At 39.1% G+C, this 27,999-nt stretch overlaps 2 protein-coding genes across 5 annotated transcripts in view; one reads left to right on the forward strand and one right to left on the reverse strand.

Annotated features, from left to right (window-relative positions):
* Nucleotides 1-27,999, forward strand: part of LOC145784470 (protein NLRC5-like) — a 562,247-nt gene that overhangs the window by 331,681 nt on the left and 202,567 nt on the right. The window lies entirely within an intron of this gene.
* Nucleotides 10,089-27,999, reverse strand: part of LOC145784531 (uncharacterized) — a 62,690-nt gene continuing 44,779 nt past the window's right edge. Inside the window, exon 6 of the mRNA XM_082596372.1 lies at nt 10,089-10,395. Within this exon, the coding sequence (XP_082452498.1) occupies nt 10,336-10,395 (60 nt within the window). The 3' untranslated portion in view covers nt 10,089-10,335. The remainder of the gene's footprint in view (nt 10,396-27,999) is intronic.

The following is a 27,999-nucleotide window of genomic DNA, read 5'->3' on the forward strand; positions in this document are numbered from 1 at the left end:
ACCACCACAAGCCAACCAACCGAGAGGAGTGAGCAAAGCATGTGGTTCACTACGATTCTCACCAACACGCTCTTCTTTAGCACACATCAAATAAGCGTTGTCGTTTCCAATCAGTACATCTACAGTACTACAATCATTCAAATGAAACATATTCACGTCATGAAAATGACGGAAACTACTTAAATCCTGCTTATGTGGTAAAGTTTTAACATCGTCAGCCCAAGCTGGGTTAACCACCGAAGTTATATCACAAAGCAGTTCATTCGTCTCTAACGACTGAATGTTGAGTTTAACAAGGTCAGCACAAGTAGGTTTCTGACCAGCCAGGGTATCCATTTTAAACACGACGCTTTGTCATACGGTTTAACGTCAAGTTCGCAGACCAAATCATTCAAAACAAAAGTCAACTGCGAACCAGGATCATGCTGACAATACACCAACTTCGATTTGCCAGTCATTGGATTCAAAACACGAGCAGCAGTAACGCGGTTAAAGGCTGCTTTAACATTTCCAATCTTAACATTACGCACAGGAACTCTGGCACCAGCATCATCTTTACCAACTGAATCCAGAGAATCACGTGACGTCACATAAAAATCATGCAGAAGAAAATAGTGTTTCCTATCGTTGTTAGGGCCACATTGACGACAGTTGTTTGCATGAACGCAATCCCTAACCATATGCTGGCGCAAACAATTCAAGCATTTGCCAGCTTTCACAATGACATCTCTCCGATCTTTAGGTGTCAAGCGCAAAAATTCTTTACAATTAGACAAAAAATGATATTCAACTTGACCACGTGACGAACAATAAAAACATGCCGGTATGTCACTACGTCTGGCCACACCACCGCGCGGTGCGCCAACAGCAGTCGAGTACTGCGGACTCCCTGAAATCACATTATCATGGGGTTTTACCGACGTCTGCCTAACCGGACATGAAGGCAATTTTCCTTTGCCAAACTTTTTAAAATGCTGCGACTCACCAGAATCGCCCATTATCATAATGCTAAAATCAGTCGACTTGCGCGTTTCCTCCCGTACTACAAATTCAAACAAACTCTGAAAAGTAGGCTCATCAGTACCACCATACTGATCACCTAAAAAGTCAAGATAACGCTGCTTAGCGTCAAACGGGAGTCGCTTAGCCAAATCCAAAACAAAACGTCCTTCCAATTTGTCACGCTGACTATAAGCTTGCACGTAAAGCAGACACTGCGACAATTCATCTTTAAACTCTTTCAGATCACTGGAAGAGGTCGAAGTCAACTTGCTACCATAGCGATACTTTCTAATTTCTGGTTCGGCGAAAAGACCTCCACGAACACCAAAACGCTGGGACAAGCGAGCTAACGACATTTCTATCCTGTCTTCTTCTGACAAGCCAGGAGTGTCGGAAACCAAATTAGCAATCGTTTGCGCAGCTGTTCTAACACAAGCTGCTTATAACAAAGTCAAACGAGTTCCTTTAAAGGGCGAAGCTGCCATTAAGGCCGTAGCACGATTTTTAAAGAAGATAAATGGCATATTATTACCATCGTAACCAATCAAGGCCGCCTTATCGAAAAACGTCCTACTATTTTGGTATTCAAAAAAGCTATCCTGTTGTTGAGAACTCGATTTAGCGGGAGAAGACAAGCTATATCCCTTAAGGGGCTGAGGGGGCTCAGTCACATGCACAGCCCGATCACGATCCTCACAAACGTTAAAATCAGGAGACGCGATACGCCTCTCACAACCACGCAAATTACGTGTAGCTGGGCGATCAAAAACTAGCGGCGCAGAAAACTGTGAAGGGGGCAAAGCATTACTGCTAATGGCGGGCTCTGGGGAAAGACTTCGGCTAAAATTTGCAGGCTTTGGCTTTAGATCCTTCGGAAGATCCTGAGCTGCGGCCCCGAGACCTCCTGAAACAGTTTGAAAACATGTGGATTGTACTGGTCCACTTACAGATTGAACAGGCGTCTGGAAAAGGTTATGTAAATTAAACTGTGATTGATGTTCACTTCTGAAATGCCTAGAAGATCCCTTCGTAGAGCTACGCCGGGAGCCCAACTCTGAACGATATTCAGCTAAAACTACCTCTTTACGTTGTTCAGCCCTCAACTGAGCGTCTTTGAGTGCGAACTCAGCAGCTCTAGCTTCGGCCTCAGCTCTCGCGGCAGCCTCAGCTCGTATGGACTCAGCTCTCGCGGCGGCCTCAGCAGCTCTCGCTTCGGCCTCGGCTTGTATCTGGAGCTCCTCTCGTCTTAGCTGTAGGTTAATTTGTGCAATTATTCGTGACGAGCTCTTAGACATCCTAGTGCTTACATTTGAGGCGCTATCCTCAGGATGTATGTCAGCATCTAACATATCTGAAAACTCACTTTCTTTTTGTTCGAAGTTATTTTTCAACGAGTTAAATTCGGGATCTACCCTATCACGAAGTTCTGCCAAGATTGCAGAGTTAAAAATTTTAATTAAAAGAGCATGGAAATGCCGTAAATCCTCTTCCAAAGTAGAGAACTTAGATCTAAAAATTAACAGTTCCTGCTTATCACTCAAAGAGCCTAGGGTTACAGAAAGTTCCCCAATTTGAGTCAAAATATCCCGTCTAAGATGTCGGGCCTCTCGAACTGACTTAGCCTCATTGTTACTGGGTCCCTCCCCAGAATGGCCTGCCCGACCGCAAAGAACATCATCAGGCTTAAACTCAGTCGAGTCGACGGCGGCCGAGTCCCTGTCGCCACCGAGTGTAGACATATTAAATGTTGGGGCTAAATTTAACAATTAAAAAATTGAGTTACACAAACACACAAAATTAAGTTATAAAAAACTTAACTGCAAAGACCGTACAAAATATAAAAAAGAATTTAAATGCACAATACCGTAGATGTAAGGGTATATGAATGAAGTCCAAAAGTTCCACAAAACTTGCTTGGATTCGTTCACTTGAATCTTCAAGCACAGATCGATTGTCTTTAATCTTTTTTCTTCAAATGAATGTCAATGTTGTTTTTTTCTTCAGAACCAACAAAGAAACGCCTTTAATTATTAACTTGAAGTTCTTCAGTACCAACTGAGAAGAAAAGTCTTTAATTTTCTTTTGCTTTTGTAGACTACCAACCAACAAGATCTTCTTTTATTATTTTGCTTTAATTTCTTCTTGACCTACCAACTGACAAGAACTCGTCTTTTATTTTTTTATGTGCTTCTAGTGCTTCTTGGCCTACCAGCTAACAAGTCACGTCTTTTATTTTTTATGTGCTTCTAGTGCTTCTTGGCCTACCAGCTAACAAGCGACGTCTTTTATTTTTTCTTGCTTCAAGTTCTTCTTGGCCTACCAGCTAACAAGCGACGTCTTTTATTTTTTATGGTCACAGCGGTAAACCATAATCTCTTCGTGGGAAAATTGTAACATAAAGTTCCCGGATCCGTTCGTCTGTATGTAATGACCGAAAAAGATACACTCCTTCGAAACGTCTATTCAAGTTTGTATTTCTGTAAAATTAGCCACCTGGCTGTCGAAATTGGATGCAACGCCGTACACCACTAAAACTTGTCACTACAGAACAGATTACTTAGATAAAAGACGGAAATTTTATCCAGCTAGCAAGCACTAAGCAAACAGTTAAATGTGCGACTAACTCTCAAGCAACCATTTCACGAATGACTAGAATAATTTGCGATATCTCAAATGCACGTAGACAGTAACTGTGACGCAATAATGAAAGACATTGTCACGCAATTCAAACCGGTGTTCAAAGGTAGTGATGCAATATTTCATCAGGTCTTACGACCGATGGTGCAATATTTGGACATTTTCTAGCAATTTCCATGACGTAAGATGCCAGCTAGGTTAAGTAGACCATAACGGTTTTTATATGACGTTTGATTTGGTGAACAATTGGCTGGAACAGGAGTTGAAGTAACTTTTCAATTCCTCAAACATTTCAAGTAGCCTATTCTTTGCAAAGTATTCTTTACCGGTCTACGCTACACAGCCACAACAGTAACAAGAACATGCTAATTGGTAATGTTCTTGTATTTATGCTGGCTGGCTGAACACCCAAGCGGGACGTTTGGCTGACCGGTCGGGACGCCGGGACAAGACGTTAAAAAGCGGGACTGTCCCGTCTAAAACGGGACGTATGGTAAGCCTAATATTATCTAGCTAAGATTGATAGAAAATGTAATAAAAGCCGTAATAACATCGCAAAAATCATTTTGGTTTCGGAAGTTTACGTTGGAACAGCAAAACTAAACATAACTTGATGTCGGCATGAATCAAATTTGGTTTAATTTTGCATTAAATATGCTTTTGTTGAATAGTTTTATGGGGGGTCGCGAGTCTACATTGATTGCTCTGAGAAGGTCGCGGTGGGAAAATGGTTGAAAACCCTTGATTTAAAGTGTCATTTGGTAGAGTATTACCATAGGTACCTACTATCCATTTCTTTCTTTCTAAAATCTTTTCCATCTGCTTCAAATTTTACACAAAAAATTGCGTTTGTTTCCAAAATCAATTACGCGTCATCATTTGCCATTTTGCAGTAAGTTAAATAATTTGAATTTTTCATGTCTGTATTCTTGTAACTTTTTGTAGCTTGATGTGCTAAATTAGGCCCTTCTCTAGTAAACAGCCTTAGGCCTCTCTCTCTCTGTAGGTATCATGGCTGATACAGCCCTCGATGTACAATGATGTTCCAGTTTGATCGATCTCGTGCGTCTTGCCAAATTTTAGTAGGGTTTTTGATTTGTGGTTGAAAATTGTGCGAAAATGTGAATCTTTGAGCTCCTCTTGACCGTTTTCCTATTATTTTTCCACTTAAAGATAAATCTTTAAGTTCGCCTTTACTTATGCTGTGACCCAAGAACTTCAGTTGCCGCATTTCTATAAATCTCATTATCTGCTGCCCCTGGCCCATCTGTTGGAGAACTGCTCTGTTGGTTCGAAAAGCTGTCCATGGAATTTTAAGAATTCTTCGGTAAAACCACATTTCTGCAGCTTCAAGCTTTTTTCGGGTTTTTGTTGTTAGCGTCCAGGTTTCACATCCGTACATCAAAATTGACCAAACAAAGCATTTTAACAAACGAATTTTTAAAGTTTTGGAGAGCTTTCGATCTTTAAAGATTTTTGTCATGGTGTTGAAACTCGACTTTGATAATGCAATGCGTCGTATAATTTCTTCTTCACATCGGGTGCTTGGATTCAGTATTGAGCCCAAATAATTGAATTTTTGAACCTGTTCAATTTTGTTATCATTGCAGTACACGCAAATTGTTGGTTCAGGAAGACGTTTCGAGACTGCCAGAGTTTTAGTTTTGTTAATGTTTATTTTTAGTCCATATTTTTCACTGGATGTTTGAACTGCATCTAGTAAAATTTGCAAACCACATTGTGACGTTGCAAGCAAGACTGTGTCGTCTGCATATCGAATGTAGGGATGGTAGAAGTAGGGGATTGCTCACTCAAAAGTAAGGTGGACAACTGGAGGGTCACAATTAGGGTGGCTCATTTTCCTTGATGTTCTTTAAAATTTTTGTCAGTTTGGAATAATGTTCCATTTTGCTCACTGATATTTGTAAACCAAAAATTTTTGTTGGGTTTTGACCTTTGACCCTGGTTCACCCAAGGAGAAATTCTGAATTTTTCTGAAAAATTAGTTAATTTCGAAGTGGTTTAGAAGTATCTCAAGAGAGGATTTCTCAAAATTTGACCACGTGATTTTGACGTCACTTCCTCTGTTAACTTCCACGTGGAACATTTTCACCCTACTCCAAGTCTGAGAGTCACTAATAGTGCATGCTCTTAGTGTCATTTTAGTTGATTTTACAGCCTTTTCGCAGTCAGTGAATCTATAACATTGTAGACCAACAAAAAAATTTGGCATAAAAGATGAGAGTCATTTTAGAGTATTTCAGGGCCCCTGATTCCGAAAATGCACTTAGTTTTTTCGAATTGCGTCTAGTTTTCGAGATATTCGACAATGAAAATATTTTTGAAATCGTTTCTCAAAAGCATTCAATTAGCAAATTACTTATTTTCAGCCCTGTTGCAGTTGTTAATCAGTAGGCCTACATCACAAGAAAAATATTCCGAAAGTCATGTGTTTATGAATGCAGCTTTATATTGAAAAGGTAGGCCTACTGAAATGGATACTTGTAGGCTACAAATGAAGTTTTATTCCAAGCCTTTGCTAAGGCCAAGTCTTTGCTGCAAGAAGTTTTTTTCTGGTCTATAGGCTAAATAAATGGCATATAGGCTAATAAAATATGCCATTGACAAGTAGGATGCTGTACAAACAACCCAGATATATTTTGCTGCATGAAGCAACGCAGAGGACCAACACATTTTGCGATAGATACAGCGCTATATAAAAACAAGCATTATTATTATTACTTTGATATGAAGCTGGGTGATCAAGATAAGTCCTGGGTTCCTCCTAAAGTATGCAAACATTGCACTCAAACCGGTTTCTGGGCTCAAGGCTAAGAAGTTCAGAGTGCCATGACATGAAGAGAGCCGTGGAATCACCATGAAAATTGATACTTCTGCACGGTGAGGATGTTTGAAGGAAGTTGGAACATCATGTTTACATGGAGTGTGCAAGGCAGTCATTGCATGGACGTTGCTATTTCTGTTTTTTGTTTGCCCTCTCTATAGTTTCAAGTGGTGATTTGCTTGAAACAATAGGAAAACGGGCATGACTGAGAGTAACCTCAATACCTTCAGTAATGTTTTGTAGCAAAGTCAAGTTTTTTTCTCAAAACCATTTCTACCACCTACTGTGGTAGTTAAAGATTTAGTTATCAAAAGTGGTAGCTGCAATCTTGGCTCCTCATCTCGATCAACATGGCATTCTTGACTCCAAGGCCAAGATTACGTTCTTCCGCAGCAAGGATAAATGCAGCTACTTTACTGAAGAACATAACTTTGTATTCTGTAATTATATAAATGGCCTTCGTACCTTGATGGGTGTTGCTCAGTAGGCCAATCATAATAAAGAGTTGCGTTTGTTCATCGATAGCTTTGTTTTGTTTATTTGTCTAGTTTGTTAAGCAAAACAATTAAACAATGTATGCATTTTGTTTGTACTTAGTAGCTTACTTAGTAAGTCTGAGACTGTTGAAATGAACAAATATATTAATGCAAAACGCAAGTTATATATTCTACATCTTGTATCCTCAGGCTTACTTCACATCATATTTTGATTGTTACTAGGCCAGTAAACGTTAAATAGCTGTTTGTTTGGGTTGTAATCAACGTGATTGGTTCCAAATAGCGTTTATACAACTCAGAAATGTGCCTGAGATTACTTCCAGTTTTGTCTATGTAGTAAACGACACGACCTTAAATCTATAGGGGCTCAAAATTGGGAAAAAAATGTTTTTGCTGTAACTCAAAAACTAAAGCCAATTCGAGAAAACTTAGTGCATTTTTAGAATTAGGGGCCTCGAAATACCTTAAAATTACTCTCACATGTCTTTATATAAAAAAAAGTTTTGTTGGCCTGTGAAAATCGATAAACATCGTCAAATGATTCAAGAAACTGAAAGCAGTAGATATTTACTACGTGAAGAGTGCACAAAGAAAATCATGTCTGAAACGTGGTAGAATTCGACCTTTTGAGAGTAATACATGTGTCAGTGTTCATGGAATTGATAATTAAACTACTTTGCTTGCTACAAGTTTGTGTTACTGCCTCTTATTGTGTCCATTAAGATGCTAGAGTGCATTAGAAGATAGCGAGTGAGCAGTTTCAGGGATAAGCGAAAATTCGATATTTTGAAAAAATTCAAACCAGGTGAACCAGGGTCAAACGTTAATATTTTTTTGTAAAATTTGGTGTAGGAGATACATTTACCAAAAGGAACAATATTCCAAACTGACGAAAAATTTAAAAGAAAAAAATTTTTTTTTTGGAGATTTTGCGCCAGCCTAGTCACAATGTTATGACCAAATTTGATGCAACTGCAGCTTGAGGTCTACTTCCATATGTCGCATACTCAGGTGCAGTTGATATGACCTACCCAAGTGTGTACAAAGTGTGTATCGACAAAACAAATGTGTGATATAATGTTTATTTAATAGTATTCAAGTTATGATAATGCAGGGGTAGACTTCATGCTACACCGGTAACGGTAAGTAGCCTCACACTGCTGCAGTATGGTTTTGCAGATTTTCTAGCATCCAAAACTTTAACCAAATATAGCAATTCATTTGATGAGAATAAATTAACCTAAAAGCAAAGAAAACGTTTTGCAGTTCTTCTAATTTTTGAACTTCTAAGTAACCCTCCAGCTGTCCATGTCGCAAGAAAAATCAGCAAAGTGAGTCGTCCCGATATTCTACTGTCCCTAATCGAATGTTATTTATAAGTTTTCCGTTTATATTAATTTTTTCATCAATATCTTCCAGTTCTCTAAGGATGAGTTCACTGTACAAATTGAAAAGATCTGGGCTCATGACACAGCCCTGTCTAACACCTCTTGATATTTCCATCCATTCAGTGATTCCATCGGAAAGCATGACAGCGGCTTGCTGCTTGTAGTATAGATTGTGTATCATACGGAAATCTTTATCATCAATCCCAATTCGTTTTAGTGATGAAAGAAGCTAGAAATGGCGTACTTTATCGAAAGCTTTCTGATAATCTATGAAACACAGAAACACATCTTGTTGATGTTGAATTGAACGTTCACACAGCATGCGAACTACAAAAATTGCATTTCTCGTTCCTCTGTCAGGCATGAATCCGTATTGGCAAGCAGATATTTCCGGTAAAATCTTTCTTCGTATTCTTTGGAGGACAGATTTCAAGAGCAGCCTTAGGCCTACAGTACCCTTAATCCGGCCCTGCTTGTACAGGCTTTTTGACACAGGGCCGGTTACCGAGATTGGCAGAGTGAAGTTTTCCGATTGTTGTGGGGGGAATTATTCCATCCATTAGGTGCCGCTGAATGGAGAGCAGTCCTTAGAATGAGTTGCTCAAGCACACACCCCAAAATTTGAACCAGCGCCGCTTGATCTTGAAGCTCTTCGTTCACGAAGTCACGCGCTAACCAGCAACTGAGCTATCGGGGCGGACGAAAACAAATTCAATCCAGATTGCACCCTTTTCAATCAACCACCGTGGAACAGAATCATTTAACTCCTTCCGCTCAACCTTTAGAAACAGACTATTGCACCCTCTCTTTCCTTTACATGTCGAGCTAGGCCCTAGCCTATAGACTAATCGGACAAACCAACGACGTCGCTTCTTGATGTACCGTACGCTTACACCTTCCTGCCCCAGGTCTACATCTTTATAAACAAAAACATTCCAGTGAAACCCTCATATCGAAAAATTTTCTGTTCCAGGCGAACTTTGTTCAATCAACTCTTCGAGTTCATAAGTACGTTACGGTTTATAAAGTAAGCTACATTAACTCTAAGTACTCATTGTCAGGGTTGCCAGATCCAGTTTTACGTATGACTGTTTGGGCAGCATTTGGAAAGTTAGAAGTAAGATTACGGTCCGACAACCCTTAAAAATGTCTGTAGATTTCAGAAAATACTTAATAATTGTCTAGTGCTGCAAGGTCTGTGAGTTTTGCTTGATAGTAGAGGAAAATTTCAAACAGGTTGCAATATTGCTGATTCCTTTGACTTTCTATTGTTTCGATTTGACTACAAGAAACACTATTTTTATTTAAAAACATCTTGCAACACTAAATATGCTCGATAATGGGTATGTAGAAGAGGTATTTTAGAGGTAGCCCATAGTTCAACAATCTTACGTTATGTGTTTCGTTACAGAAATCACGATTCAATCTATTTTCTTTTATTTTAATATTCTTTCTTTCAGTATAAATTTAAATCTTGAACTATTTGTATGTATGTAAATTAAAAAAAAAAAACTTAATCTGGCAAAACTTTAAAATTATCTATTTCATTGACATGAACTATTTTATTTTAACAAATGAGCTTATTTAACGTTACTTGCAATCAAAGCTCATTTCGACAGCTACTTTCAGATTCCTGACTTGAAACCTTTATTAAAATTTGAAAAAAGTCTAATCTGACAACACTTCAAAGTTGACTCACCTGGCAACACTGTAAAGTAATAAATTTTGATTTGAATTTTTAATTGAAATTTTTAAATAAAATTAATAATTAGCAACACTAGATGTCGTTAAAGAGAGGTGAACCCCCGACACTTTCCTGACTGTAATTTCATTATAGCAACGTTGAAGTTTACGTTGATACAACGTTGTCTAGCGTTGATAGAACGTCGTCGTCATGTAATAAACAAAGAACGGATAACATTAATTTAACATAAAACAACATCAAATAAAGAAACAACAAAATCTTTCAATCATCTCGATCCTTGTGGATAATGACGTCACCGGAGCCAAACGAGATCTTCAACTTCTGTAAAAGACGAAGCGAATAATTAAATTTAAGAAGTTTTCCACAAATTGGAATACTTTGGATCCTTCCAACTGTGTATTGTTGAAACGTCGTTGAATCAATGTAATGTTGATGCAAATACTTCACGTTGATTTAATGTTTATTGACGTAGAATCAACGATAGAATAACAAACCTTGGTGATTGTAGGCTACCATAAGCTAGCTAGGCTACAATTACCAGAAGCAAAATATTATGAATAATTCGAGGTTAGAGTTTGGTAGATGTGACGTTAGATAACGTTGATACAACGTAATGTACTCTACATGTTATGTTAGATAACATTGATACAACGTAATGTACTCTAGATGTTATGTTAGATAATTAATTTTAGATTATTATACAAGAATGTAGATTATACATTATAGATTATACATTAGGGTGGGTTGATTTCTCCATTTATCATATAAATTTGAACATAGGTGCGACTTTACCTTCTAAACACATCCTCAAAGCTTAAAATCGTTTTGTGCACAGCAACCCATTAGCCCAATAACTCCCTGTTTCTATAACAGGATTGCCAGATTGGGCGAAAAGTTGCGGAAATTGTTGTTCTTTTATCTCATTTTTTCGCCCAATCCGGCAATCCTGCGGTGTCCGGTAATTTCATCGTGGTAATATCATCGTGGTAATTTCACCGCATGGTAATTACATCGCAGTATATCACATCGTCAGGTAATTACATCGCAGTATGAGGCAAGGCTACCAGCTGCGTTCTTGCCCAGCTGCGAAGAAGCCCAGCCTGTCTTAGATTATGTTGAGGATACGTGGATTGGACGGACAAACCGTCGCTTAGTACGTCGCCCCCCTCGCTTTGATCATGTTCTATGGAATTGTTTTAGTGCAGCCAAACTATGTGGTTCTAAGACAAACAATGCCTGTGAAGGGTGGCATCGCTCATTCAACGAATTAATAGAGGCATCTCATCCTACCATCTGGAATTTTTTACAAATCTTGAAGGACGAACAAGCAAGAAATGAAGCAATAATGGAACAATATACAGCAGGTGCGGAAATTCCCCGTAAGAAAAAGAAATATAAGGATACTGCATTGAGAATTCAAAGAATAGTCAACGATTTTGAAAATCGCGAAATTCTGGATTTCTTAAGAGGAATTGCACATAACTTGTCGTTTTGATTAAAAAGCAACTGTCTCAGATATTTTTAATATGGTCATTGGTCACTTCATTTTAATTTGCTTATTACAACAACTTTGAACTTTGAATTTTAATGGGCTTCATTTACTTTATCATCCGCCTTTTCACTTTAAAAAAAGTGGGTGGACGTTGACGAAGACGATTAAATTACTGACGATGTGGTGTCTTGCGATGTAATTACAATGCGATCACAATGTATGCGATGTAATTACCATGTGATGAAATTACTGCGATGAAATTACCACGATGAAATTACCGCGATGAGATTACAGTGAATCCAATCCTGCGCAGTGAGCATACTTCTAATAGTTGTGCGGTTTAACCCTATTTGTAGCGACACGGGGTTTTATGAGGGCGCCCCACTCTAGTAGTGAAATATTTCGCAGAAGGAAATATGCTAGAAATGTGAAATTTCTTGACGTTTAGTTTTTGTTCTTTGCGAATTTTCTAAACCTAAACTGTTCATTTTTCTTACTTCCTGTCCTTCACAATAAGCATTTCGTCTCAGGAGACCAGACATTTTCGTGCAATGGTAGATATATATAATTTAATGTAAGTGCAATATAAATGTTAGTGCAGCCTACTTTGAAATTCAAAAACGCCCAAAAATGTCTTATATTTATGAGCAAAAGTAATTTTTTGTTTAGTTTAGCATTACTTTATGTTATAATTCAAAATTTCAATTTTGAAGCTATTTTTGGGAAAGTAGAATAAAAACCAACTTTCTGACGTCTTTTAATCTCAAACATTTTATTTCAATAAATTTGTTGGGTAAAAATTTAATTTCTATACGCAAAATATACATGACTATTATCTTGTCAAATATTTTAGCTCTGTAATTTTCAAAGCTTCCGTTAATCCGTTATTAACCATTAATTAGCAGGGGCTAAGATAGCCCGTGACGTGCTTTCCGCGTACGAAAACAGCTCGTATTAAGATAGGGTTAACACGTCACAAAAAACGTTGTTAAACTGACTCCTTATCTTATTCATCCGATAATGATCCGAGTTTCACGGAGAGTTTCTCAACAAGTAGTGCCTACAATACCATCCCAATCCCTTGTGTTGCAAGGGAAGCGGATCGACAGATGAACAGTTGCTGCTATTGCCACTGCTACTTTGCAGGATGTGTTAGGAGAATACTTCTCCACAGACAACATTATTGACCCACGAAAAGTGAGACATTGCCAAGTCAAGAGGCGTACTGGATTGAAACCAACCTAACTTGTAGTCAATAATTTTATATCGCTCTATTTCGATGGGAGAAAGGATGAATCATATGTCTTTGATGACTACCACCACAGGAGAAAAATAAAAGAATGCTATTACGTTTTACTGACACAACCTGGTGACATCTACATCTCTCATGTCACAACACCAAGTGGTCGTTCACTTGACGTTTTAAAATGTATGATCGACGAGAATATGAATATGGATGGAATTCGAATAACAGGTTGTGACGAGACAGCAGTGAACACTAGAAATCGTAATGGAATAATTGCTAGAATAGAAGATCATATCCATTATGACGTTCAATGGAATATATATAGGCCTATGCTGCCCATCAATGAGTTACCATTGCAGCATCTATTTGGATTATTTGGAAAGACATTTGGTCCAGAAACATTCATTGGTGAAATTGGCGATATTCTGTGGTCAAACCTTATAGCCTTGGAGATCGCATTGTTTGATAAAATTGAAACTCCCCATTTGCCAAAATTGCACAATTCAAAGATCTAAGCACAGACCAGACGTAGGCTACCTTTTGGAAATCTGCCATGCAATCAGTTCTGGGGAATGCACTGAAACACTCTTACACAGAGATCCTGGGAAATATAATCATTCACAGGAGCAAATCGAATGTGCCGCTATTATGTTAGTCAAACCCATCCACCAGAAGCTGTTAAGACATTGACACGATTCATTGCAACAGCTGTATGTTGGTCTGTATGGTTTGCTCTAAGATGGCCACAGATATCAGCGATGCTCCAGCAATAGGCTACTTTTTCTTATGATACAACTCAGTCGTGGACTTGAGCCAGTAAAAGTGCAGTCTGTCATCGACAAATCGATCAGACAAAATTGTTATGCAGCTCACCCCGAAAACTTGCTATATGCCATGTTTCATGACAATAAGCCTTTCATTCGTGAAGTAGCTGTTAGACGAATTCTGAAAGCACGAAAGCTTTCATCTACAATAATATGAAGATTCCATCGCCCTGCTAATCAACTTAATCTTAATGCAATGGATTATACGGTATTGATATGATCGACTGGACACAGATTGACGTTACTGAACTACCATTATTATCATCTAAGAACTAAGAGAGAGGATGAAATTTGGGATGCAATAAAGTCAGTCCCAGTAACGTCTTCATACACACCACAGACTCAAGCCGTTGAAAGAATGATTCGTGTAGTCGCTGAGGTCAGTCTCAAAACTGTCAGAAAGGAGAAAGGAAACTCTATGATTTATTCTATCTTAGATGCAAGGAAGCAGCGGCCTATAGTTGAATCAAAAAAAGACTGTGTTGTTTAGTTTAACATCCAGGTCAGGCCCGGATTTAGGGGGGGAAGAGGGTGAAGGTTCCCCCCTCCCCGACTTTTGAGGGGCCCTCTTACGTGGAAAAAATGTGATTTTTTTTATATTATTTTTTTTCTTTCAACCTTTGAAGTTTCTGCAAAATGCTGTGCAGTGCTGGATTAATGCTACTGTAGACGTAGAGGTGTTTTTTCGCTGGGGCCCCCCGATTTAAAAATGCCCCAGGCCTCTCATCAGCTAAATCCGGCCCTGATCTAGGTGTGGCTTTAACTCATTACATTTCAATTGTGTTTCGTTTCCCAGCAAACATCACGGTATTGGGCCAATACTGTATTTGTATCGGCGTGTTCGGGTGTATCGGTAACGTTTGCATTGTATCGGGCCAATACCGGCAACGTACAGTATTGTATCGGCAACATGGTACAGTTTGTCCAATAAAAAGCCTGTATCGGGCCGATACAATGTTGTAAGGGCAAAACTGTACCGTTTGTGTAAGGGCAATCCAGTATTGGCACCAGAGGTGGGCACCCGCTATTTTCAAAGTAACGCGCTACCCGCTACTTGGACCAAAATAGCGCGCGCTACCGCTACCCGCTACCAATTTACAAACGTAGCGCGCTACCCGCTACCGCTACTCGGACCAAAATAGCGCGCGCTACCGCTACTTCTTCCGCTACTTTTGTCTAAAATGACATTAGGAAACACTCTTCAAGTCCCTAGTGATGCAAAAATGACCTTGAAAATGAATGTCATCATTCGTTTACACTGTCAGTTTAACGTCGTTACGTCTAAGGGAAATTTATTGTTACGCATCTTCCAAAAACACGAGCATTTCAAAATGAGCGTCACTAAATCCTGCCCGCTTTGGCTTAAAGTGCCTCTGACAGGAAAATAAATTTGCTAATTTACTTAAGATACCAAAGAGATGACACTAACAAGCTTCCCTGACCAGCAAATCGTAAAAAATATTAACAGGCTACTAAGTTACACGCTTGCAAACTATCGTTCACTTTCGGAAAATCTGGCACTCATTCAATTGCGAAAATGACGTCACCATGGGTGGAAGGATACATTCTTTCTCTGTGGTGAGTTGGTAAGGTATGGTACGACTGCTCCAAAACGTGAATGTGTGGGGCTCTATTGGTCTAAAGCATGTGCAAAATGAGAATTACCAAAATGAAAAAGTCAACTTATTATCACTATCAGGTTTAGATCAAATAGATTGAGTTTATTTTTATCAAACAGCATCTCAATTCAATTGAAATTGCAGTTTTTCTAAACTCTTGTAGGGCTACAATTTGGATAATTTTTTATCTGTCCTAATGTGGCTATAGCCATTTGCAGTGTAATAGCAGTATCTCACAGACAGTACCCTTACTTTATGGTTGAGGTAATGCCTGGAAATTGCTGTTTATGTGACAGAGTCAGTGACAAAGACGTGTGCTATCTTTTTCAAACAAAACAAGGTGTTGAGAAGAAAATAGTCAAAGTTTTCTTCAAGTGTTCGAAAGTGGAACGGATCATACAAAAATAGTCATATAAGTTCTCTTCACTTCAATGGAGATGATTTTGTTAACACCAACCCGATTTGGAACTTCTCAGCAATGAGTGGCGTGCTTGGAACTGTAGGTGGTGCGTTTGCCACAAGTGCGAGTCTATGTCCCAGCCCAATGAATGTGTATGTTGCCATGAAGTGCCACAGACAAAAGAACTTTTGAAGAAAGACTCATCTAGCTGTGTTACCAATTTGACCGATTTTGAGGCACACTTACATCCTGCAGTTCTGAGGACCTTTTTTATGAGGAGCAGGAAGAACTGGAGAAAAAGAAATAAACCGAAAGGAGAAAACGGAGACCTATCAAAAGAGTAAGGATGCTACATTTGGTTAAAAATACCCTAAACGCTAAAGAATGCACACTAAACGAAGTGATTTTATTTCCTTGCAGGCAGTATCGGTAATTAGTCGCTTACAGGAATGTATTGGAGTGAATACTACTGTACAAGGTGGTGCTCTCGGAAGCAACAATCGGATTGTGATGCCGTCATGCATTGTTTGGCAAATCCGAAACAATTTTCAAGTCCAGATGGCCGTTACACCGGATTTCAATGGCCAACTGAAGGCACATTATGAGAGAAAGAACTTTTATTTATTTATGAATAGTGATGAATGATGATGAATTAAATATGAATGATGATTCGTACGATTTCTTCATTTTTCACTTCAAGTATATTTTAGGTTTCGTACGAACGTATCCAGTGCAGTTTTATTAAACTGCAAAAAACAATAAATTTTCGAAAAAAGCAACCGCTTGTACCAACTCCGACAAAACTGTGATCCACCAATTACATCTAGAAAGCATTTGTTTTATCCGTCGCTAACGACGCCCACCCAGGATGACGTAACACCACCAAAGTCGTCCCAGAGCAGTGAAATATGGAGTTTCGCCTGTGGTGGCGCTGCAGAACTGTCGTTTTGTATAAATTTCGCCCTAGCCAGTCGAGCTTCGAGGTTAAGATTAAAAAGTTCGCTAAGCATAATTCTGCGCTAGAAAATGCTTACAAAAGTTACTATACTTGGGTCCAGCCTGTCAGGGGCACTTTAAGCACATCTTTTCCAACTGAGAAGAGTCTCTCCACCGCAGCACTGGAAGGAATAGGGGTGTTGTATTTAATGAACAGATGTTTTTACTCGGTATTTAAAAAGCTCAAGGACTTGCTCCTGTCCGAAAAAAGGTGTCCACAATTGCTGTTTCCTTCTGCACCGACGTTTCACGGAATGGCGCCAACACACCAAAAAATTCATCCTCGTAGTCGTGACTGGTGTTGGTGTCACTCTTCTCAGTATCAACCTGGCTTGATGTCTCCCGCAACAGTCGAATTACATCTTTCTTGAGTTTTTCAGGTTTTATCATCCGTGGAAACGTAATGCAGAAATTGTAGCCACGACGTCTGGAAGGAGGGATGAAGACATGATGCCATAAAGCATTTCATGTCGTTGAAGCACTTATTGAATCGTTTCTGCACTCCTTCAAGGACTTTCACTCTCAACTTCTCACAGTCACAGGTCACACGATCGCTGATCTCGGTCAACTTCTTCGCGCAAATTGTAATGGTTGGAAGCAAGACTCCGTAACAAGCCTTGGACTCGCCCTGCGTATTGCCCTGGCCCTGACCCTGATTTCATACCTTGATCGCAGGATCGCAGCTCCACACCAGCAAACGAGATTTCCAAAGGACCAAAACTTTGCAACCAAACCGGTTATATAGCTACTTGAGTGCTTGACCACGCCAGTGTTGCCAAAAAACGAGTATTTTTTCACTTTAAATTAAAAAAGTAGCGGGTAGCGGGAGTGCGACTGAAAAAAAGTAGCGCCTCTTCCGCTACCGCTACTTTGGAAAAAAAATAGCGCCGCTACTGCAGCCGCTACTCCAACTAAAAAGTAGCGCCGCTACCGCTACTTTTACCAAAAAAGTAGCGCCGCTATTGCCCAACTCTGATTGGCACAGTACAGTTTGGTAATGGTAAAACTGTACAGTTTGTGTAAGGGCAATCCGGTATTGGCACAGTACAGTTTGGTAATGGCAAAACTGTACAGTTTGTGTAAGGGCAATCCGGTATTGGCACAGTACTGTGTGGTAAAGGCAAAACTGTACAATTTGTGTAATGGCAATCTGGTGTTGGCACAGTACAGTTTGGTAAGGTGTTGGCACAGTACAGCCCGTGGTAGGACTTCTTTTTAGGGGTTTTTCTTTGCTTACCTTGCTCTTCTCCATGATGAGCTACGCATCAAGAGTGTTCCCCTTAAGACTAGCAACACTTTTGATAACGCACCAAGGCTGATCAGCATAGCAACTGTCTATTTTTTTTTATATTGTTTGTTGTTTTTTGCTTTTACTCATTTAATTTTTAAATTCTTACTTACTCTTATTTTTTCTCTTTGTTTTTTTAAATTTCGAAATTCTACTAAGGTGTTGCGACCGTGCCATGTTTTAACACGAAGCTGGTGGTATTTAAGGAGTTAGACAAGATGATTTTATCTAAAAAATCGTTGCAGAGTTTAGGTATTGTTGTCATCAATAAATACCCATATCTAACCGAAAATGTGCCAGAAAAAGAGGTATGCCCAATGCCCATTGCAAAAAGGTAGTAGCATATTGCTCCCTTATGGTGAAGGTAAACTGGTAATGAATCTTGAGTCAGAAAACAAATCTGTTGGCCGTGCGATTTCTAAATAATCTCTAATTGAAGAGTTTAAAGACGTGTTTGATCCGAGACTTACACCTATGCCTGGTGAAAAGTTTAAAATTGAACTTGAAAGTGGTTGTAAATCATGCAAAGTCCTTTATGCTAGACACGTTCCTATGGCTTACAAAGCAAAATTGAAAGACGAATTGGATGAATTAGTCAAGGAAGGTATCATTTCTCCAGTTACAAAGCCAACAGATTGGTGCAGCCCTATTGTCGTTACTGCCAAAAAGAACTCGGACAAAATTCGTTTGTGTGTTGATTTTAGACAGCTAAATCAGTCAGTCTCACGAGAACTCTATCCAACAAAATCGGTTTTGGAAGCATTTCAGAGCGTAGAACGAGAAGAAGCGGGGATTTTTTCAAAATTTGATGCTGTAAAACAGGGGTTCCCAAACTAGGGTACATGTACCCCCAGGGGTACATTTCGACTTTTCAAGGGGTACATTAGATATAAGGATATATTGTCAAGGCAGGCCACTAAGACTATTTACAGATGCTTCAAATATTCATGGATTAGGCTGTGTTTTGCAACAAATGCAAATCGATAGATCGTGGAAACCTATTCAGGTGGCATCTAGATCATTATTGGATGCAGAATCTCGCTACCACCCAATTGAGTTAGAGCTACAGTGTATCGCGTGGGCAACTAGAAAATGTCGTACATTTCTACTTGGAAATCGTTTCATTTGTTACACTGATCACCAACTTTTGATCAATATTTGGAATAAGAAAAGACTAGATGAGATGCTTAACAACAGAATTTTAAAATGCCTTATGAAGTTGTTACATTATGACTTTAAGATGGAATGGATTCCTGGAGCAGAAAATAAAGTTGCAGATGCATTGAGCAGGAATTCATCCTCAAAGCCTGATGAGAACGAGATGCAGGAGTCTGAAGAAGATTCAAAACAAATATTTTCTTTAATCAATGCTTGTGCTCAAGAAGCTGAATGCTCCTTCAGATTGGAAAAAGTTAAAATGGATGCTGATGAAGATATTGAGTATCAATTGCTAAAGCAAGAAATCCTCACTGGGTTCCCAAATGCGAAAAGCAAGCTGAATGAAATACTTCAACCATTTTGGCAAGTCAGGAGTAATCTCTCTATAAGTGATGACGGCTTTAGTCTATTTGGTTCACGACTATTGATTCCAAAACCTTTAAGGAAGCAAGTATTGGAAGATCTTCATTCGTCACATAGAGGGATCGAAGAAACACAAGCAAGAGCAAGGCTGATTGTTTATTGGCCATCTATTGATCGGCAAATTGCACAAAAATGTCAGGGCTGTCAAAAAGGTTGTCAAGAAGACAGACCATCCAATCCAAGAGAGCTCATGCGACATTTGCCGATTCCAACAAGAGCATTCGAAATAGTATCTGCTGATTGGTTTGAATTAAATGGTATGACGTTTATTTGCTATACAGACTGGTACACTGGTTGGTTTACCACAGCTAAAACTGTACATGCGGCTTCGAACTTTCTCAAAGATTTTCTTAGAGCAGTCTTTGTTGATACTGCTGTGCCCAATCAAAAATGGAGTGATCAAGGTCCTCCATTCGGATCTAAAGATATGAAAGCGTTTTATGATTCATGGTCCATTAAGTGGGTACCAAGTAGTCCGGAATATCCACAAGCGAACTGTTATGCTGAATTAGCAGTCAAAAATGCTAAACGTTTAGCTTGTAAATGCATGAATGGCAAAGTGATGGACATGAATGCATGGACCAAAGGTCTATTGCAAATCAGAAACACTCCTCATAAAGCTACTGGGTTCAGCCCTTCCGTTTTACTCTACGGTCATCCAGTGCAAGACTGTGTCCCAGCACACCGAAAAAACTTTGAGCGGTGCTGGTACGACAAAGTGGGTGAACATGATCGAAAAATGTATGAGGCTAAGATTCGTAGTGAAAAATACTACAATACCTTGAAGCCCAAAGACTTGTCTTCTTTCAGGGTCGGTGATGAAGTGGTTGTGCAAAACACAAAATCTAAGCGATTTGATCGTTGTGGTGTTATAAAAGAATGTGGTAATAACCGTCGCTATTTGGTGCAATTGCCTAGTGGTATGATTTTTGAGAGGAATAGGAGATTCCTCCGAGCTTTCAAAAAAACAATTGGTGGTAGTGTGGAATCACCCAAAAACTTGTCGCAAAGTTATTTAAATGTCACCTGTGATGAAGCACCACTCATATCAAAGAACGTTATTGATGCACCTGTTTTTGATCCATGCAATAATTATGTTGAACAGTTCAAATAATAGTGATGTTGGAAATACCGACATTGCTTGTCACATAAATGAACAAAACTCTTGTCTCCCTGAACCTATTCAGATAAACTTACGCAGAAGTTGTAGAACACGTAAACCACCTAACCGTCTTAATTTGTAAAAAGGGGGATGTAAGATTATGACATCACACCAAGTGTTTGTTTTGCTTATTATTCATTGTGAAACTTTTTCGTGTCACTTAGCATTTTGTATAGTAAGGTCAAGGTTGTAGTTGAGCTTCGTTACTGCTGTTAGTTGATTGTCCTATCTGATTAGTTAAGTTCGTTCATTAATAAAAGTAACTACAGCTTAGGGCCTATGGTTATCTTATATGTTTGGCATAATATATTGTATTTTGTTGTGATGGTCGGAAATAAAACAAAACTGAACTGAAACTGAAATAACCCTTGCAGGATTTAACGATTTTTTTTCTGTGGCAACACTGGTTGGAACAACACCACGCACGTTTCATATTTCTTTCTTTTTGTGATTGATCTTATCAAAAAAAAAGCTTGAATTGAAAGGTTACATATGCAGTTTTCTCTTCGTTGTTGTTTCGTTCTTTGTTATTGACGAAGGATGAGAGAATGGGTCATGCTCTAGGGAACGTGTGTATATAGCCTCAGGCTCAGAGGCTATATTTACAATATGTGGTAAGAATAGCCACTTCATAAGTTATTATTGTAAATTGAAAATTTCTGATAAATGCAATTAAAAATTTTGATGGTGTAATTGTAATGTAATTGAACTGAAAACTCAGTAATTGACCCAGCTCTGCTCACAATCATGCTACAAGAGAGCTGCTTTCACTTTGTAAATGTTTTTTTTTGTGAAACGGCTGTATGTGGTAATAACACAGTGTGTACATTTTGACTAAAAAATTTGTCACTGGCAATAGATACATCTTTTATGGTCAAATCGACAATGCTGAACGCGAATTTCACCATTAAAATGAGCTCCTGTGTACCATTTTTGAGAAAAAGAGATTTTAAAATATTAGATAAGTTGTATTATTCTATATAATATATAACCAGAGTTAGGGTGCACTGTGTTAAATAAACGTGGTAAAGTCAGAGCTAATAGCGCCTGTAACTAAATCCAGTTGAGGCAAGACTCAGAAGTGTTGTTCTGAAGGTTTGCGCTTGTATTCACCAGTAAAGTCTCTCTTCCTCGACCAGCAGAATCCGGCCAACATCGCCCGGCTATCCTGGCCCTTGTATCTGCTACTATATTGTTGGCCAGATTGTGCTCTCCAGGGTTGTATGATGTCCTAGCCGGCCATTCCTGTTGAATGTAGTGGTATTGTCCGGACCGACTGTTCCATAGACATGAGAAACAACAGTACTTTGTGTACGATACACCAATTGCATTCCCATCAGCATGTTCAACACTTTGAAGTCTCCACACTGGTACCATTGGAATGTATCCTATTTGATGGCTTCCAAGATAGATTTCATGTTTTCTCTTGACTCATTCATTGTTCTAGATTATGCAACAAGGACTGATGGCTTTCTATTCCCATTATGCAGTGGTACTGCTTTGAGACTTTCCTTAGAAGAGTTGATGAAGAGTCCCCAGTCCTCTGGATCATGTTGACCTGCCAGATCACCCATCAGTCCCACAACATCATTGCAAAATGTCAGCTGGACCCATCATCAATCACCTTGTTTGGAAAAAGTCAATGAACTCCTTTCTTCGTTCACGAACCGGAATGGCCCGTTTCGGAGAGTCCGATTCGGTGAGTCCGATTCGGTGAGTTCCCTATTCGGTGAGAGTCTTTTTCGGTGAGAGGCCTATTCGGTGATTTTTTTTAATTATTGGGTACCGTAGTCTAATTATCATTGCCGTTATAGGGTTAGGGGTTAGGGGTAAGAGTTAAGGGTGAGAGTTAGGGGTTAGGGTTAGTGGTTAGGGTTAGAAGTTAGGGGTTAAGGGTTAGGGTCTTATTTCAACGTTTAGCGACGTTAAAACGATGTAAAAGCGGCAATGATAATTAGGCTACGGTACCCGATAATTTTTAAAAAAAATTTCAAAAAAATCACCGAATAGGGCTCTCACCGAAAAAGGCTCTCACCGAATCGGACCTCACCGAATCGGACTCACCGAATAGTAGCAGACTTTTCACGAACACCCCAAACAGTGACAGCTTTATCTGTAAGTTTCCACTGTTGCAACCGTGAAGCAAGTAACTCTGTATGTCTCATTGACAACTCCAGTGCTCTGACCAAATCGTTCAACTCTGGTAATAAGATTTCGTGGTGGTTGCATCGTGGTCTGGGTTCATGGCAGTCAGATGAGTAAGCATGAGAATCTGATACAGTGCTTGAGTCACTATCACTTTGTTCAGTCATTGGATATACAGGAATGGATAAGTCAGGGTCATCAGCATAATGCATTAATGCTGCACAAGTCGTATTGCAGTGGGAACATGAGGAATGAGGATACTCAATGGCAGCCTGATTTGCGTTATTCAATACTTGGGGCAGTTTCGTGAGGCAAAAAATTTATCAGTCAGATGCATGATTAAAGGGTTCACGCCACACCATGGAGACGGCAAACAAACTTCTTTTCTGTCCTGCTTTCCACGCAGCTAGCTTTGACGAACAATCTGCACAAACGATGTGAGAAGCCCAGCTTCTGTTCTTGATCTCAAAATATTTCGCATACAATTCGGAAATATGTGGCGTCACTGGTCGTCTATTGCCCACTACAATGTATAAGCCGCATAGGCGCATATGTAAGAGAATTTATCTGGAAGTTAACACAGGATCACTTTCGAGAGTCAGATGAAGAGGGTTTCATGGTAAATTTGTAATATGATGTAGGCCTAGTAGACATACACAATACACATATGTATTTAGGTACCGGTATACAGTGGTGTACGCAGGGGGGGCCATTGGGCCATGCCCCCCTACCCTTAAAAATGTTTTAGTACTTAACGACGTAGATTAAGGCATTTAATTTGTTTTGCATTGCTCTGTCAAAGCAATTACTGTAACAATGTTGTTTTATAGACTAAGCCAATACGAAATGCATGGCCCACTCCACCTACCCCACCCCCAGGTATGCCAATGTAGCATAGTTTTCTGTAAGTCTATTACAGTGATTAGTGAGAGAGAAATGGATATAGTCTAAACTAAAACCATACTGGGATATCATGAAGACATCTGGGATATCAATGGCCAGTGGCGTAGCCAAGGGGGGGGGGGGTTACCACCCCACTTGGCACGCGTGTGACGTCACGATATTGAGAATGATGCTTTCAGTCTCTTTATGCTTGGGAATGATGCCTTCAGTTTAAAAAAACTAGCCTAATTTTAAACAAAACCGCATTAAAAGAGCGAGCTTTGCCAATACCAAACATTCAAACATCTCAGCCAGGAATTAACAACAAGAAAACATAGAGACTTAGCTTTATTTCCGAAAAATGCCGAAGAAAACATGATCTTATCCTTTTGCTATGCCACCTGACAACACCATTTTACAGGAATATTTATTCCCACATTTTTGTTGAAAATGCTCTCAGAATGCACCAAAATCAAAGTAATTTTTCAAAATTTTCTGGGGGAAGCCCCCCAGACCCCCCGCCGCTGGGTTTCGTCTAAAGCGAAAACGCCGTCGGGCTTCGCCCGCCGGTCGTCAAAATTCCCCCTTTCAAAATTCCTGGCTACGCTACTCTCAATGGCCCCCCCCCCTTGAAAAAATCCTGCGTACGCCACTGCCGGTATATGTCCAATACATTATGGTGGTTTGAAAAAAAATTTTTTTTGCAATTTCAACATGGGGAGTTCTGCAAACCTTTAAAAAATAACATTTACACAAATTTTTTTTGGTAGGCCCCAAAACCCAGCCACCTACCCCCCAATAAAGGTCACGAAAGGTCAAATTTATTAAAAAATCCTTTAACTCTCTAACTACTCATAGTAGAAAGTCAGTTTTGATGTCAAAAGATGCAGAATATCTATGTTTCTATATGTCATAAAAGGAACCTTTTCTTTAAATGCATTCGTTTTTGAGATAATTAAAAAAATGCATTTTTTGGGGTATTTGGGTCATTCCATGCTAAACGTCCTGAAAATCATAAAGTTCTCTGTTTCACCCAATTCGATTTTGCTCAAACTAGGTCAATATGTTATTTAGCATGATATAGGCATGCATTACAAATTTTAGCTCAATATCTATTATAGGTTCGGATATATGATGCTTTAAAGTTTTAGGTACCCCCTAAACTTTTCCGCATTTACAGTTTGCAGTGCAGTGCAAACGAAAATTCAATTTTTTGAAAAAACTGTACACAGGAACATCTTTTAATGGCCATATTCGTGATCAGCGACGCCAAATTAGCTAGAAACGGTGCTTCTCTCCCCAGTGACATTTTGGTGTACACACTGTGTAATATAGCCACTGCCATATTTTTCATTTTAGGAACATATGTTAACTACCGTACATATTGCATCAAGTTGTAATATTTATGACAACTAATGAAGTTAAATGTGTTCCATGCAATTGGTTCAAAACGGAAACAGAGCTGTATTGGCCAAATTATACTTATCCAAAATCGATAACTCATGCTATAATCAAGCGAATTGAGCCCGATGAATCATGGGATGTGTATGATGTACAGTTGGTGCCAGGTGGAAAATGTTGTAAGTATGGGTTTCTTATGAGTTTTGGTTGAGATATTGTATTGTGTATACAGACAGATAATCGCGTACTGCTTTAACATATCGATCGTTTTATCACGTCAGAATGCCAAACCAAATCCTACTCAATGTAAATTTAACTTGTTGAAAATGTATCTCACTTAAAGGAATATATTGGATAAATGTGTCAGGATTTGCTAGTCACTTGCATACTTCATTCATTTAATTATATAATTGTCTTAGGCCAGGTGTTTGTAAGCGAAGAAAATTAGTCACGTTATACAAACGCTTACTGGTAAGCAAATAGAAATTGTCCTTTTTTTCTTTCACATAACTGTCTGCCACGTACAACAGCGAAGTGAAGAAAATAAGTAGTGATGGAACGAACTCCGGCCATTTTTTTCAACTCTGGCTCCGGGCCAGAGGTGATGTGACTCAGTGCCGGTCTTTGGGATGTGCAAACCGTGCGATCGCACAGGGCCCGCAAATTAGGGGGCCCGCAATTTACTCAAAAAATGCAGTAATTTTGTCATTTTCAAAGGAAAAATTCAACAAGTGAATTCAGCAAAAGAATTCGCAACAAGAAAACATAGACTCAACGAATTCAACCTATTTCGTCGCCTGAATATTTCGTACCCTGAAAAGATCGAGAAAAAAAAACGACATAGCCGAAATCGCTGATCGGAGTTGCCGCAAACATTTCAAAATTTCTCGATCTTTTCAGGGGACGAAATAAGTCGAAATTTAATTTTGTTACACGATTTCAGGGGACGAAATAGGTTGCATCCAGACTCAACATACTGTAGAGACATTGCTTTATTTCCGAAAAATGCCAAAGAAAGCATGATCTTATCCTTTTGCTATGCCACCGGACAGCACCATTTCACAGTAATACTAATACCTAAATTTTTGTTGAACATGCTCTCAGAATGTCCCAAATTCAAAGTAATTTTTCAAAATTTTCTGGGGGAGGCCCCCCAGACCCTCCGCCGCTGGTTGTCGTCTTTGGCGATCACGCCACCACCGCCGCCCCTCCCCTTTCAAAGTACCTAGCTACGCCACTGAATTGGGTTATTGTCATGGGGCCCGCAAAAGCATATTTTGCACAGGGCCCGAAAAACCCTAAGACCGGCACTGTAGTGACTGGCCTGGAGCCGGAGGTGTATGTGTAAGCTGTATGTGTGTGTGGTCACTGGTCAGGTTCATGACCTTGGATAAATCTTCTTTTTTTGCATCATTGTGGTACTGCAACAATGCAAGAATAGGCTGCACAGTTTGCCTGTAACATTGGTCAACTCCGTAGCGCCCAAGAAAAAAACATCAAAATTTCAGATTTTTTTTTCTAAAGAAGTGTAGTACAACACAGAATATTTAGAAGTACAATGTGTTGCAAGTTTGCAACATTGAGCTATAAAGGGTCAATGGAAAGTTTTTCTTTTGTATCATTTTCTTCACAAATATTCATTCTACTCTCCCATACTTATGTACTTCCCAAAAATCTTTGTTGCATATATGCAACATTAGGGCGCTACGAGGAATGTAAAATTGAAAATGGGTTCAAGGAATTAAATAAAAAATCTTTAATATGCAGTCCATTTAGGATTAAACTTTGGGTAGATTTCAAATTTGACTATATTTTCTACTCACCTGATGTAGCATTGTTGATTTTTAATTGACTTTCTAGATCCCATTTTCAATTGTATGCGTTTTTGACCAATGTTATAGGCAACATGTCTATTCTTGCATTACCGCAATGATGCAAAAGATAGTTACCCAAGGTCACAAACTTAACCTCATCCACACACACCTTCAGAGCCGGAGTGTGTTCCATCACCACTAGTAATTGGAAAGTAATATACACGTCGTGATCATTGCTGACGCAACCCAAGATCTCAAAATTTCAGCAAATACTGTTCAGGAAGCATATTATCGGTACGTAATATTCTGTTTCTGAGTATTCTATGTTGCAGATTTCTCGCCTTTCTGTAGTGGGTGGTTCTTCTGTAAAAGAGTGTAGCTGGCGAGTGATGGAGTGCATCGTTTCGAATTCATTATTCGAAAAATGTAACTGGTCAGGAAAAGGCGGCTGGAAGGGAGATTCCGGTTTGCCGCAAATGAAGGCACTATCTTGTATGAATAACATTGTAGTAGATGTTATAAAGAGTAAGTGAAGTAACGATCAAAAAGATTTTGCTTCCATATTAAACTTTAAGGTGAAATCTAACTGCAAAAACATAAAGAAATAAGCATGGTATAAAGTCTGAAAACACAAAAAGCTGTAGTGGTATGTGAGAGTATCAAATTGTGCATAATAAATCAGTCTATCTTCACAACCGGCAATTGGTACAGGATAGTGATGCGTATTTGACGAATTGTTTACTGCATTGCCGTAGAAAGAGAGGTGAGGATTAACTTTATTTGCCAATCAGATTCTATAATAGTACAATACACATTACACAATAGTGTTGATAAATTCAATCTGATTAGCCTGGAACAGCGAAAGACCATTTGGTCATCTAGTCAGCTGCTCGTAAATTAAATTTTTGAATGGTTAGATAGTATGCTCGTGACGTATTTTAATGTTACAGTTTTGTTGACAATTTGTTCATCTTTGTTGTAAAAGCTGTTCTACAAAATCCGGTGCTGGCCTCAGTCACCGAAAAAAAAAATAGAAAAAGCGGCCAGCACCTGGATGCGAAACTGGCGTGATCGC

Source organism: Aplidium turbinatum, chromosome 1 (genome assembly GCF_918807975.1).
Source record: "Aplidium turbinatum chromosome 1, kaAplTurb1.1, whole genome shotgun sequence".
NCBI classification, from domain to species: domain Eukaryota; kingdom Metazoa; phylum Chordata; class Ascidiacea; order Aplousobranchia; family Polyclinidae; genus Aplidium; species Aplidium turbinatum.